The 14433-nt window shown below is 37.4% G+C and overlaps 1 protein-coding gene across 2 annotated transcripts in view; it reads right to left on the bottom strand.

The window, feature by feature from the left end:
* The window catches only part of LOC129276676 (translocation protein SEC62-like), a 41378-nt gene that overhangs the window by 5185 nt on the left and 21760 nt on the right, over window positions 1-14433 (bottom strand). For both annotated transcript variants that reach the window (XM_064109514.1, XM_064109513.1), the window contains 6 exons: window positions 14054-14168; window positions 12786-12891; window positions 11261-11393; window positions 9820-9972; window positions 3889-3949; window positions 3111-3230 (listed from right to left, as the gene is read on the bottom strand). In XM_064109514.1, coding sequence (XP_063965584.1) covers window positions 3111-3230; window positions 3889-3949; window positions 9820-9972; window positions 11261-11393; window positions 12786-12891; window positions 14054-14168 — 688 coding nt within the window. The remainder of the gene's footprint in view (window positions 1-3110; window positions 3231-3888; window positions 3950-9819; window positions 9973-11260; window positions 11394-12785; window positions 12892-14053; window positions 14169-14433) is intronic.

Genomic DNA, 14433 nt, shown 5'->3' with positions numbered 1-14433 from the left:
CAAAAACGGAGCCGAAGCTTACGGCGGCATACGCCCGACCCGCAACCACCACTGCACTTGCGGTGCGCCGGTGAGACTGGGAGGCTGAGGCGCAGCAACTCGGGCGCCGGGAGTTTAGGCAAGCGAAGCAAGTAGATTTGGCGTTCAGCTCCGATGGCTCAACTTGACTCGAAAGTTGATAATTTCCTTTCTTTCTCACAAATTTGACAATTATTCGAAAAAATAAAGTACAGATCAATTTTAACATTGCGTAGGGATAGATCTAACTTGAGTAACTGCAGCAGAGCCTCCCCATGTGCGCGGCGCGGCCGGCCGAGCGGCCGGGTAATTTAAGCAGCCGGTCAGCAGACTCATCAATGATATTACCAACACACTCTAGACACCAAAACACGACTCATTCACTAACTCATTCCACAATACAAAACTCATTCCACAATACAAAATCATCCGGCGAAAAGGGCAAAACCTCGAATAAAAAGTGAAATTTTCTTACTAAATCACCATATTTCGCGTCAAAAATATCACCATCGTTAATTCTATACATCGTAGTTAGGAAACAAGGGGTCTAAAAAAGTGAATTTTTCACGGTTTTTCCGATGTTCGTGGATTTTGAAAACGTGTCCTCACTGAAAACTGGCACTTTCGCGAGCCGATGTCAGCCGCCATTTTGTTCCGGAAGTCAACGCTAATATCGGCCGCGCGCTGCTCGTAATTTTCACATGCAATTGCAATGGAACTGTGCACTTAGCACTTAGCCGTGCGCTCCAGTTGTTTATGCGTTAGTCGTATGTTACAGCCGCTTATGCGTTAGTCGCATCATACAGCCGTTTCAATAATTTCAACACTATATTGATTGACCCAAAAATCGGAATTTCGGTTTAAAAATTCGGAATTCGGAATGGAGGCTAAAAAATCGGTATAATTCCGCCAAAATCGGAATGGTTGGCAGGTATGGACTATGGGATGAAAATAAGATGGTGTTTCCGGTCACTTTATATTTCACTTTTTGAAGCACTAAATAATGATTTTCGGACGCAATTTTTTCTGGGCTTCATTTTTGTAACGTATCACAGAAACAGGTGACAAGTGTGACCTTCCAGCTCAGATTTTTTAAAGTCAAATCAATGTTAGCCAATCACTTTAAGTTTTGGAATTTCCAATAAAAATTTGTTTGATCTTAATTGATATGGGTGATTCCATGAAATATGGTGTTACGTTGTGGAATTTTTGGTGTCCCACTTACATAAAGGAAAGTGTTAGAACTGCCAAACAAATCATCATAAAACTAGTTTTATCATCTAAGATACACTGGATAAAAGCACTGGTCAATAATTTCTTAAAGGTCAAGTCCATCCCAGAAAAACGTTGATTTGAATAAATAGAGAAAAATCAAACTAGGATAGTGCTGAAAGATTCATCAAAATCGGATGTAAAATAAAAAAAGTTATGACATTTTAAAGTTTTGCTTATTTATCACAAAAGAGTGATATGCACAACACAGTGACATGCAAATGAGACAGACGATGATGTCCCTCACTCACCATTTGTTTTTGTTTTTATTGTTTGAATTACCATAAGTAACGGACTATAAACCGCACCCGTGGATTAACTGCACCCCCAACTTTGGACTAAAAAAAAAAAATCCTTCTCACATTATATTTGAGGTACGAAGAAACATAAACTAAGTTAAAGATTTCAAAGTATCCAAAGAGATTACCGGTATGCGGAAATCTGCTGTTCTTGATCAATTCATCTACAAATGTTAGCAAGAAAGAAAGGTCCCGACAATATTGGCCACTTACACACTCACTCACTCACCTCACAGTCTTAGTGTACACACACACAGCACTGCCGTTCTTGTACATTGCAAACTACGATACGGTACCAGTACATCTTATCAAATAATGATCTGTGTCTTTCCCGGCGTAGGAGGAAGAAACATTCCCATTTCTTGCATCACAAACTCACAATCACTTTCAGAATTTGTCGAGCATTCGATGTCCTAACATGAATTTTGGATACGGGATTACAGGAAGGTTCAAGAAACAAAGAAATTTGCATTTTTTACAGTTGTTTTTAAGGCTTCATGCCGTCTCTCTCGTGTGTGGTGTACATGGTATCTTATGAAAAGCAAACGGGAAAGAAAAAATAAGCTGGCGCGAAACGGGACTTTGGAGGGGATCGAGGGTTAAAATGAATAGCGCCAGCTTAAGTCGCACTATAACCACAATACAACGCAAGCTAGCTCAGCTCAATCAACTTAACTCTTGCGCTCGCTCAGCTGTGACAAAATATTACCGAGTATGCTTGGCGTCTCTTTGAAAGGGAACTTCGCTGCTTTGAACCGAGAATAAAGTCGAAATTAGTGTCATGAAGGTGGGTGCGTTTGTTATGGACAATATTTGATAAGATCGTAATAATCGCTTCTCATTACCCGCGGCTCATACCCCTCTAAACGACATTGCCCTGGGCGGCTACGCCCGGCCACTCGATGTGTTGTGAACTGGCAGACGTCTTACATGTTCGGGAGGGGTTACGGCGGGCTGGCTCAGACCCGTCACCGTGGATAAACCACACCCCCGACTTTTGCTTCTATCCCGCCGAGAAAAAGGTGCGGTTAATAGACCGTTACTTACGGTATACAATATTTCATTTTTTACAGATTTTACAATAAGGATCAACTTGACTGAACCATATAATATTAAACAATGCTAATTCCACATGTTCAGGGTGGAATTAATTGTTGTTTCACTTTGAAAATGAGAATGTTTCATATTTCATGTAATTACATACAAAAGAAATAGTGAGTGGATGACGTCATCAATCTCATTTGCATACATACCGACCAGGATGTGCTGTTTTGTGAAATTAAGTGAAATTTGAAAATGTCATAACTTTCTTATTTTACATCCGATTTTAATGAAATTTTCAGTATTATGCTCGTTGGATTTTTGTTTTTTTATTCAAATCAATTTTTTGTTGGGGTGGACTCGTCCTTTAAGCAATTCAATGGTCTAAATAGCTTAAAATTCGAGAGGGACACAAAACTTGTCACAGAGTGGCTCTTAATTTTATGGAATTGCCACATACAAGAAAAAAAAATGACTTACTAATAGCCAGGGCAAAGATAGCTCCTACAAATCCAGCTCCACAAAGACAAAGATAGTATGTACCAGTTCGCATCCAGGGCGGCCATAAGGGAAACAGACAGACAGCAATTGCACCGATCACTGCCAAGATAAATGAATAAAATACATAGAGCTTCATTATAGATAGAAGTCAGATCTGGTCATGAATTTAGTAATGGAAGAAATTGCCTCGAAGTGATTGTGAAAGGATGTATCTCATGCACCTATGGACTTGTGTTTCCTGAAAAGCAATTGACCCAAATCTTCCAAATGTCAAATGCACAGCACACAGATAAGCATGTATGGGACTACACAGGATTTTTTTACCCAATTAGTTATACTTTGGATGTAAGATCATTTGAAGAGCAATCCTTCAAATGCAATGCAGTGGACCATTAATTCATGATGATCTTCCTAAATATCACTAAATGAAGTTTTACACAATGATTACTCCATTTCGTCAACACTCCCGTTTATCTTGATAAAGATTTTGAAGATTTTGACCCATGGGCCACTATGTTTTGGGTGCTATTCTTATGGCTCTGTCAAGGTGTTTTTTTTTTTTTCACAGAAGCTATTTTTTCATTTTGATTTTTTGAAGGTAAGAATCACTATTTTGCCTGTCAAACCTAATGTGGGTTTTCAAATTTGGTGATCTCGTATATGAAACTCCTGTGCCTCATATAAACACTTGTCAGCTATTCATCTCAGGACATTTTACCCACACAAAGATACACAAGTTTTTTTTTTTTTTACTCACCAAGCCCAAGTCCGTAAACATAGTTCATAGGTCGGACGGGGTCATACACCCAGACGAAGGCCTGAAATGTGAATAAAAACATTTATAAACTAGAACTGCAATCGTTTCATTACGATGTGCATGCATTGACGTGTCTGATTTAGAGGTCAAGTCCACCTCATAAAAATGTTGATTTGAATCAATAGGCAAATCAGACAAGCACAATGCTTAAAATTTCATCAAAATCGGATGTAAAATAAGAAAGTTATGACATTTCAAAGTTTCGCTTATTTTTAACAAAAGAGTTATATGAACGAGCCAGTTACATCCAAATGAGAGAGATGATGATGTCACTCACTCCAAATGGTGCATGCACTGTCATGCATGAATGATTTTAGAAAATGAAAAAAGAGGTACACAATAATGCATCATGGGCAACATGTCTACCAAATCGGAATGAATTTGGATGAGGAGCGGAGGCAGGGGAGGACTAACAAAAATTACATGTTAATCAAAGTGGATTTTGGTACATTTTGCCCTCCATAGGAAGTTACATTCTCAAGTCAAAAGGATTTCGTCCATTGGCCCATTTTTAGACCATATGGCCGCTCAAAAAAAAGAGAGAGAAGGGAGAGAAAGACACAGAGAGTAATATGAATAAGCATACACATTTCCCTGACAGTTCATTAAAGTACATAGCAGAACGATGTGCATGCATAATACGTTATGCCATAGACATTGTGTACAATTCTGTTGTTGATAATGTGTGCATTGTGAGTAGTATACCATGTGTTCAGATTGGCTTATCTTGAAATTTTCTGTTGTAACTTATGTCGTATTTGGTATCACTGGATAGGGCATTCCAATGCGGTGACATTGATACCACTTTTATTTTTGCGCAAGCAATAGACCGGAAGTAAATGCCATATAAAGAAAGACATTAAAAATGACAGTTTTGCACAATAATTTTGAGCTGACGTCAGCTCTATGTCAGATTCTGTCACAAAAGGTTAACGAACGGTTGAAGTATATATCAATACTCATATCTGCCAAGTTAGAAAGGATAAACTTCAATAATAAGGAAATAAGAGCAAGTTCAAATTGTGCTGGCATTATAGTGCATTTTTGCGTATTTTGCTGATTTTCGGGAGCATTTTTCAGATATTTCGTCAGTGGTAAGGTATATTTTTTTCTAATTGGCATGAAAGGGCATATCTTGAACACCCTAAATCTAAAAAAGGGTACGGGTTTGGCCATGCATGATGCAATGAGGAGCATTCAAAGATAAGCATTTTTGAAACTTTAGAGGGCGCTATTTCAGTAACGGAAATTCAGTGATGCGTGAAAACTAATTCCTATGTATGATATGGTACTAGTATCAATTCCTGAAAATATGAGCTCGAAATGAATAAAAACAAGAAAGTTATGGCCATTTTACGATTTTTTGACTTTACATTTCAATAAATATGACGTTTTTGAAGGAAGGCTATTTCGGATTTGAATTTAGGGCATGAAGATGGCATTTTGAAGGTCAGGTTATACGTCGCAAATGATGGGGCAACTCTTTGACTATCTATAGCAATTTGTTAGAAGTCTGTAGAATGCAGGATGCGGGAGTTAGGACGAGATTAGTAATGGTATGCAAATGGACTTGAAATTTACAAAATGGCGCCTAGATGGTCATGCATGAGTGATTTTGAAAAAAGGAAGACGAGGGGCACAACTAGGGATGCTGGACAACATGTCTACCAAGTTTGGATGAATTTGGATGAGGGACGGAGCCAGGGCAGAGCTAACAAACACCATGTGTTAAACAAATGGGATTTTGTGGAAGAAGAAGAAGAAGAACTAGAACTGCAATCGTTTTCGAACGATGTGCATGCATTGACGCGTCTGATTGAAAGGTCAAGTCCACCTCAGAAAAATCTTGATTGGAATCAATAGGGAAAAATCAGACAAGCACAATGCTGAAAATTTCATCAAAATCGGATGTAAAATAAGAAAGTTATGACATTTCACAGTTTCGCTTATTTTTAACATAATAGTTATAGGAACGAGCCAGTTACATCCAAATGAGAGAGATGATGATGTCTTTCACTCAAAATGGCGCATGCACTGTCATGCATGAATGATTTTAGAAAATGAAATAAGAGGTACACAATAATGCATCATGGACAACATGTCTACCAATCGGAATGAATTTGGATGAGGAGCGGAGGCAGGGGAGGACTAACAAAAATTACATGTTAATCAAAGTGGATTTTGGTACATTGTGCCCTCCATAGGAAGTTACATTCTCGAGTCAAACAGATTTCGTCAATTTTTAGACCAAATGGCCGCTCAACAAAGAGAGAGAAGGGATAGAAAGACACAGAGAGAGTGATATGAATAAGCTACAAATTTCCCTGACAGTTCATTAACGTAACTCAGTGTAAAGTATACGTATCAGAACGATGTGCATGCATAATACGTTATGCCGTAGACATTGTATACAATTATGTTATTGATAATGTGTGCATTCTGAGTAGTATACCATTTGTTCAGATTGGCTTATCTTGAAATTTTCTGTTGTAACCTATGTCATATTTGGTATCACTGGAAAGAGCATTCCAATGCGGTGACATTGATACCACTTTTATTTGTGCTCAAGCAATAGACCGGAAGTAAATGCCATATAAAGAAATACATTAAAAATGAAGGTTTTGCACAATAATTTTTAGCTGACGTCAGATTTTTGTCAGTTTCTGTTACAAAAGGTTGACGAACGGTTAGAGTATATATCAATACTCATATCTGCCAAGTTAGAAAGGATAAACTTCAATAATAAGGAAATAAGAGCAAGTTGAAGTTGTGCTGGCATTATAGTGCATTTTTGCGTATTTTGCTGATTTTCGGGAGCATTTTTCAGATATTTCGTCAGTGGTAAGGTATATTTTTTTCTAAATGGCATGAAAGGGCATATCTTGAACACCCTAAATCTAAAAAAGGGTACGGGTTTGGCCATGCATGACGCAATGAGGAGCATTCAAAGATAAGCGTTTTTGAAACTTTAGAGGGCGCTATTTCAGTAACGGAAATCTAGTGATGCGTGAAAACTAATTCCTATGTATGATATGGTACCAGTATCAATTCCTGAAAATATGAGCTCGAAATGAATAAAAACAAGAAAGTTATGGCCATTTTACGATTTTTTGACTTTACATTTCAATAAATATGACGTTTTTGAAGGAAGGCTATTTCGGATTTGAATTTAGGGCATGAAGATGGCATTTTGAAGTTCAGGTTATACGTCGCAAATGATGGGGCAACTCTTTGACTATCTATAGCAATTTGTTAGAAGTCTGTAGAATGCAGGATGCGGGAGTTAGGACGAGATTAGTAATGGTATGCAAATGGACTTGAAATTTACAAAATGGCGCCTAGATGGTCACGCATGAGTGATTTTGAAAAAAGGAAGACAAGGGGCACAACGAGGGATGCTGGACAACATGTCTACCAAGTTTGGATGAATTTGGATGAGGGACGGAGCCAGGGCAGAGCTAACAAACACCATGTGTTAAACAAATGGGATTTTGTGGAAGAAGAAGAAGAAGAAGAAGAAGAAGAAGAAGACGACGGAATAGGAATACGGAACAAGAACAATGCATTGTCGCCATTGGGCGTCAATGCAACTAGAACTGCAATCGTTTCAGAACGATGTGCATGCATTGACGCGTCTGATTGAAAGGTCAATTCCACCTCAGAAAAATGTTGATTTGAATCAATAGGAAAAAATCAGACCAGCACCATGCGGAAAATTTCATTAAAATCGGATGTAAAATAAGAAAGTTATGACATTTCAAAGTTTCGCTTATTTTTAACAAAAGAGTTATATGAACGAGCCAGTTACATCCAAATGAGAGAGATGATGATGTCACTCACTCAACATGGCGCATGCACTGTCATGCATGAATGATTTTAGAAAATGAAATAAGAGGTACACAATAATGCATCATGGACAACATGTCTACCAAATCGGAATGAATTTGGATGAGGAGCGGAGGCAGGGGGAACTAACAAAAATTACATGTTAATCAAAGTGGATTTTGGTACATTTTGCCCTCCATAGGAAGTTACATTCTCGAGTCAAACAGATTTCGTCCATTTTTAGACCATATAGCCGCTCAACAAAGAGAGAGAAGGGAGAAAAAGAAAAAGAGAGAGTGATATGAATAAGCATACAAATTTCCCTGAAAGTTCATTAACGTAACTCAGTGTAAAGTACATAGCAGAACAATGTGCATGCATAATACGTTATGCCATAGACAATGTGTACAATTCTGTTGTTGATAATTTGTGCATTGTGAGTAGTATACCATGTGTTCAGATTGGCTTATCTTGAAATTTTCTGTTGTAACCTATGTCGTATTTGGTATCACTGGAAAGAACATTTCCATGCGGTGACATTGATACCACTTTTATTTGTGCGCAGGCAATAGACTGGAAGTAAATGCCATATAAAGAAAGACATTAAAAATGACAGTTTTTCACAATAATTTTAAGCTGACGTGAGCTCTATGTCAGTTTCTGTCACAAAAGGTTGACGAACGGTTAAAGTATATATCAATACTCATATCTGCCAAGTTAGAAAGGATAAGCTTCAATAATAAGGAAATAAGCGCAAGTTGAAGTTGTGCTGGCATTATAGTGCATTTTTGCGTATTTTGCTGATTTTCGGGAGCATTTTTCAGATATTTCGTCAGCTGTAAGGTATATATTTTTCTAAATGGCATGAAAGGGCATATCTTGAACAACCTAAATTTAAAAGAGGGTACGGGTTTGGCCATGCATGACGCAATGAGGAGCATTCAAAGATAAGCGTTTTTGAAACTTTAGAGGGCGCTCTTTCAATACCGGAAGGTCAATGATGCGTGAAAACTGACTTGTAAGTATAATATGTTGTCTGTATTAATTCCTGAAAATATGAGCTCGAATTGAATAACAACAAGAAAAATATGGCCATTTTAGGATTTTTTGACTTTATATTTTAAAAAATATGAAGTTTTTGAAGGAAGGCTATTTCGGATTTGAATTTAGGGCATGAAGATGGCATTTTGGAGGTCGGGTTATACGTCGCAGATGATGGAGCAACTCTTTGACTAGCTATAGCAATTTGTTAGAAGTCTGTAGCATGCAGGATGGGGGAATTAGGACGAGATTAGTAATGGTATGCAAATGGACTTGAAATTTACAAAATGGCGCCTTGATGGTCATGCATGAGTGATTTTGGAAAATGGAAGACGAGAGGCACAACTAGGGATGCTGGACAACATGTTTACCAAGTTTGGATGAGTTTGGATGAGGGACGGAGCCAGGGCAGAGCTAACAAAAACCATGTGTTAAACAAATGGGATTTTGTGGAAGAAGAAGAAGAAGAAGAAGAAGAAGACGACGGAATAGGAATACGGAACAAGAACAATGCATTGTCGCCAGTGGGCGTCAATGCAAGAAGAAGAAGAAGAAGAAGAAGAAGACGACGGAATAGGAATACGGAACAAGAACAATGCATTGTCGCCGTTGGGCGTCAATGCAATTATTATATAATGCCTGTGACCTAATGCACATGTATCCGAGACATTGAACCCTAAAAACTCAGGGAAAAGCCCCCCTCTACTTCTTTTGTCATGTTAAATCTGAAACGTGATAAGCTCTCACTGAGACAAGCCTTGCTATTTCCCCCTCTATCATTCTATCAATTACTCGTTTTCCACCAGAATCATTTGGCGCACAATATTTATTCATAAATACAAGCAATTGAGTGGTCATTTTGGTGGACTCTCTGTGAATTTATTTAAACATTAAAAAGAACAATATCATTAATACAATAAAATAATGAAATTTTAATGATAATTGTTGATAATGTTAGAATTAAAGCATGCATCAAATTAAAGATGGACATGTGTGAATGCTTACGTCGTTTCCGTCCGCAAACTTCTGGTCATCGGTCAGTTCGAGTTTGATTTTCTTCTTTCCATCCTTTTTCTTTGGTGGAGTTTCTTCCTTCCCTCCATCCTTACTGTCTTTCGCTCCACCTCCTTTGGTGTCTTCCTTCTCTTTCTCGTCACCCTGAAAGGAATAAAAAGAATTGGATAAAAAAGTGATTAATAACAGCAATAATACTTGTTTTTTAGAGTGCAATGCACATAGCAAGACTGCATGCCCCTATGTGCATAAGAATTCAGTATTCCATTTGATATTGGAAGTTTAAAATTGTCCATTTAACTATGTGGCATTATGCATGTGCCCAATGAAAAGTGTTCTAAAGCATGAAATAGCCAAACATAATAAACTGTTCCATTTGAAAAATGATGAGCGAGTACAAAAATATACATAACTTTCCTATTTGTTAGGTGGAGAACACCTGATTAGAGCAAGAGAATAAAAGCATAAGACACATTACCAAAAGACAGCCTCATCTTTCACGGGCACAGGTAACACACAAGCATCATTTCATCTTTAAACTTCACATTTAAATAGAACAATGTGGAATGCAAGAAAGTCGCTGTGAAAGAAGCAAAGCGCCTAAAGTTATCCTATGACAAAGGCACTATGTTTTTTTTTTCACTCAGCTTTCCCACATAAGCAATGAAACTTGCGAAATGTCTGCATGTAAGACCAAGATCTTATGCATCTTACGAGAGACTTGCAAGATTCAAATCAAACTCAAGGGCCCGTATTCTGAAGTCGAGTTTAATCTAAACTCTGGTTTTAAGTTGTGGTTTAACTATGGAAAGCCAGTTGTTAAATAAATCTCTAACAGTAGAGGTTCAATGTATCAGCTCTTTTGACTACCAAAACATTATTAACTGCCTGGGAAGGATAAGTATGGCAGTTGTCTTCACCATTAAAGAATTACTGAAGAGCACAGTAAACATGAGAAGCATTCACTGTAAAAACAATTTTTGAAACGTTTGGCTTCCCATAATTTTAGCACAGAGTTAGACCATGGTCTAAGTTAAACCCGACTTCAGAATATGGGCCAACGTGTAATTGATCTAAAATTGATATATCTTAACTAGACAATATTAGATCAATACCAGTTTGAATTTAATTTCAATCTATCATAAATCTTAATAACACGGGCCTCAGACTTTTGGTAAGGCGCCATATGCTACAGTCACACCAAGAAATCCAACTCCAGTGGCCCTTAACACAAAGCTTAGCAATGATCGTAGAGCATTTTTCTATGATTGATTGCATTAACTACAATGTACAATCAATGGTAAAAATCAAGCCTACGATTAATTGCTAACCTTTGTGTTACGGGACCCAGAACGATGAAAGTTATTACAATATTACAAATGGCATATCATTGGTCAGTTTTTTGGGGGTGACTTTTGCATTAATGACTTACCTTCTCTGTAGTTTCAGCCTCTGTCTTCTTCTTTTCCTTCTTGGATTTCTTCTCTTTCTTGCCTTCTTCCTTCTCTTTCTTGCTTTTCTTCACGACCTTCAAAGCCCGGTAGAAAAGACCCTTCCACAGTAAGCTAAAAAATCAGACAAAATTGTATTTTATTTGCTTGATTTAAATTCATTGTGTATGAAAATACCATCACTTTTAAATGCATTTAAATGTTTACTGGTAATGTTTCTCCTAAATTTGTTAATCATCCAAAAGAAAAATGTCACATAAGGTATATCTCATCCATGCCTGGCATAGCAATAAATACAGATGTGTGTGGTTTATTTTTTTCATAAATATAAGACACAGAACTAATTTTCATTTCAATCCAAGAACTTATTTACCTATAATATAAAACATTAATGTAAAGTGATCTGAAAACAATTTACATTAACTTCCTAATCTTAGCCAAGCAAAACACATGGCATTTTGTAGTACAAATTTAATGTAACAGTACTCCAAGAATTGAATTGTATACTACTACATGAACTCATCCCTCTATATTCTACTATCTTATGCATCAATGAGTATTCATATACTCCCAAGATTATACCTGGGGGGCGTTTCATCAACATTTTTGTCCGACAAGTTGTCAGATCTGACATCTTTCTCTGATGTTGATTGGCTGAGAGGTGCTGTTACTATGGTAACTGTCGGATAAAACAGAACTTTTCGGATAAAACGTCCGACAAGTCCTTTCATGAAACGCTCCCCTGATCATTTGAAAGACCTCTTTGCACTTTATTTCCACTCTTATATATTTCACACACATACTACTTCGCTATTTTGCTTCAAGGAATAATATTGAGCATGGTATATTATTTCAGTTTTACTGTTTTGTTCTGTCACTATGGCATAGTACTTCACATGTATGTCAGACAGTGCATAGTTTTGCTGTTGTGTGATTGCAAAATTAGCAAAAGTAAAACCACTGCAAAACATTCACCTTCAAGAGTATATATTTTCTAACAATCAAGCTGGTGGTAAAAGATTCTGTCAGTAAATATTCATGAATGCTGGTAATTAGCATTCACTTTGTCTATGTATGTCACAATAAAGCAAAGAGTATTGCTTATTTTTGGAGGAAGATTGTGAAATAAACAACAACAAAAAACTGAAAAATATTCATCTGGAGGAGCACATATTTCATATTTTCTTACCAACCAAGTAGATAGAAACTGATTCCCCATCAGTGAAGATTCATGTCTTTATATGTATGTCACAAAAAGGATAACTTTGTGGTTGTAACATTACCATATAAATCAAACCATAACAAGATATTCAGTCGGTCTGGTACATATTGCTGTAGGGTCTTACCTACAAGCATGAGTTGCTTTTTTAAAGAGGTTCTAGCTCATTATTTTGTACATCTTCGTGGTTATAAATTACTAAATTGGTGATTTTTTTACGTTGCTAAATAATTTCAAATTAAAAAATTTAATTCAAAATACATTCAATTTAATTCATATTTTCTTACCCATCTAGGTAGTTAGCAACCGATTCCCTGTCGGTGAAGATAACCTCTGTTTTTCCTTTTCCTGACGCCCACTTTGAGTCAAGCAGGAAGTCCACAGCCTTGGATCCTACCATAAGGAAATGACAACGGGTTTATCACATTGGCTGATTTCAACTTCAGTGTTAACCCTATGGTATTGATTTACATTCACCTGGTGCCTGTCATACCATTTGTTTTTATAAATATTATTATCAACTATAATTCTTCATTTGTGTACACTGTTTTGACTTATCTTTAATATATGGCAAATAATACTCAACCAAACCAAAAGGATGTTCTTTCAAGAACCTGTTTAACTACAGACTGGCTTCAAAATAGCCTACGGCCACCAAAGATCATGCCCCTTTTACTGGCCATGATGCCCCCTATTCCTCTTGATCAAAGTTGAGAGTACTAAAAATGTGCCCTTTTTATTTGGCCATAGTCATCAGTGTCCCCTTCTCATTATTTTGATATAAAATCTTACATAAAATGCTCTTTAAAAATCTGGCTATGGTGGCCTTTGCTGCCTGGCATATTTTAGAAAGTGCCCCCTCCCCACAGTGACACTGCCCCTACATACATGTAGTCCCTTTCTGAGGCCAGGGGGCCGTTTCATAAAGCTGTTCGTAAGTTAAGGGCGACTTTAAGAACGACTGGTGATCCTTTCTTACGCGCTAACCCATCGCCAAATGTATATACATTTACCACAAGAAAGGATCACCAGTCGTTCTTTAAGTCGCTCTTAACTTACGAACAGCTTTATGAAACACCCACCTGTATTGATCATCCTGACCATCAAAAAAATCAAATTCAAATGAAGTTACCTTCCTTCCTACCCCCCCCCCCCCCGTAAGAAAATTAATGAACCATTTTGAACCCGAGGCATTGCCCCTACATAGCCCCTTTCTGAGGCCTGTATTGATCACCCTGACCATTAAAATTCTAATTCAAATGAAGTTACTTCCCCCCTCCTTCCCTCCCCCACCCCCCTTGAGAAAATTAATGAACCATATTGAACCCTATATTGATCATAATAACAATCAGCAAATTTCCATTAAAATGAAGTTAATACCTTCCCTCTGCCAGCCCCTCCCCATCCCTGGAAGGAAATAAATAATCCATTCCAAGTCCTGTATCATACTATTCCTATCTACAAATTTTCACTCATATAAAATTACCTTCTCTGTCCCTCCCCACATCTCCCCCCCCCCCCCTCCCTCCCCGAAGAAAATCAATAAACCATTTACCTGTAAAGTACTCTACTCTGTGCCCATCAATGGATGTGTTTTTGGTTGGTAGATTGAAACGTATGTGTCGAGCTACAGCAGTTTCTTCCTTGGTAGGTTTCTCCAACTCTGTACTCTATAATGGTGGAACAGGAGAAATACAAAATACAGGTAGGTATATGTCTTCTTTACATCAGTTACTAATCTTACGATCATCATACAAATGATTAGTCTACAATTATTTTTTAGCATCGCAGGTGGCTATGGGCTACGTCATACTTTGGGAGAAGGGATGGGTATATTGTTATTTCATTTTCTTTGCATGAATCTTAATTTTCTTATAGAGACCCTCATTCAAATGTCAAAATAATGTCATTCACCGCTCGATTTCAACAAAAACA

The sequence above is a fragment of the Lytechinus pictus genome, chromosome 14 (assembly GCF_037042905.1).
Source record: "Lytechinus pictus isolate F3 Inbred chromosome 14, Lp3.0, whole genome shotgun sequence".
Classification (NCBI taxonomy): domain Eukaryota; kingdom Metazoa; phylum Echinodermata; class Echinoidea; order Temnopleuroida; family Toxopneustidae; genus Lytechinus; species Lytechinus pictus.
The sequence above is the reverse complement of the archived record's forward strand: the minus strand, read 5'-3'. Positions and strand labels throughout refer to the sequence as shown.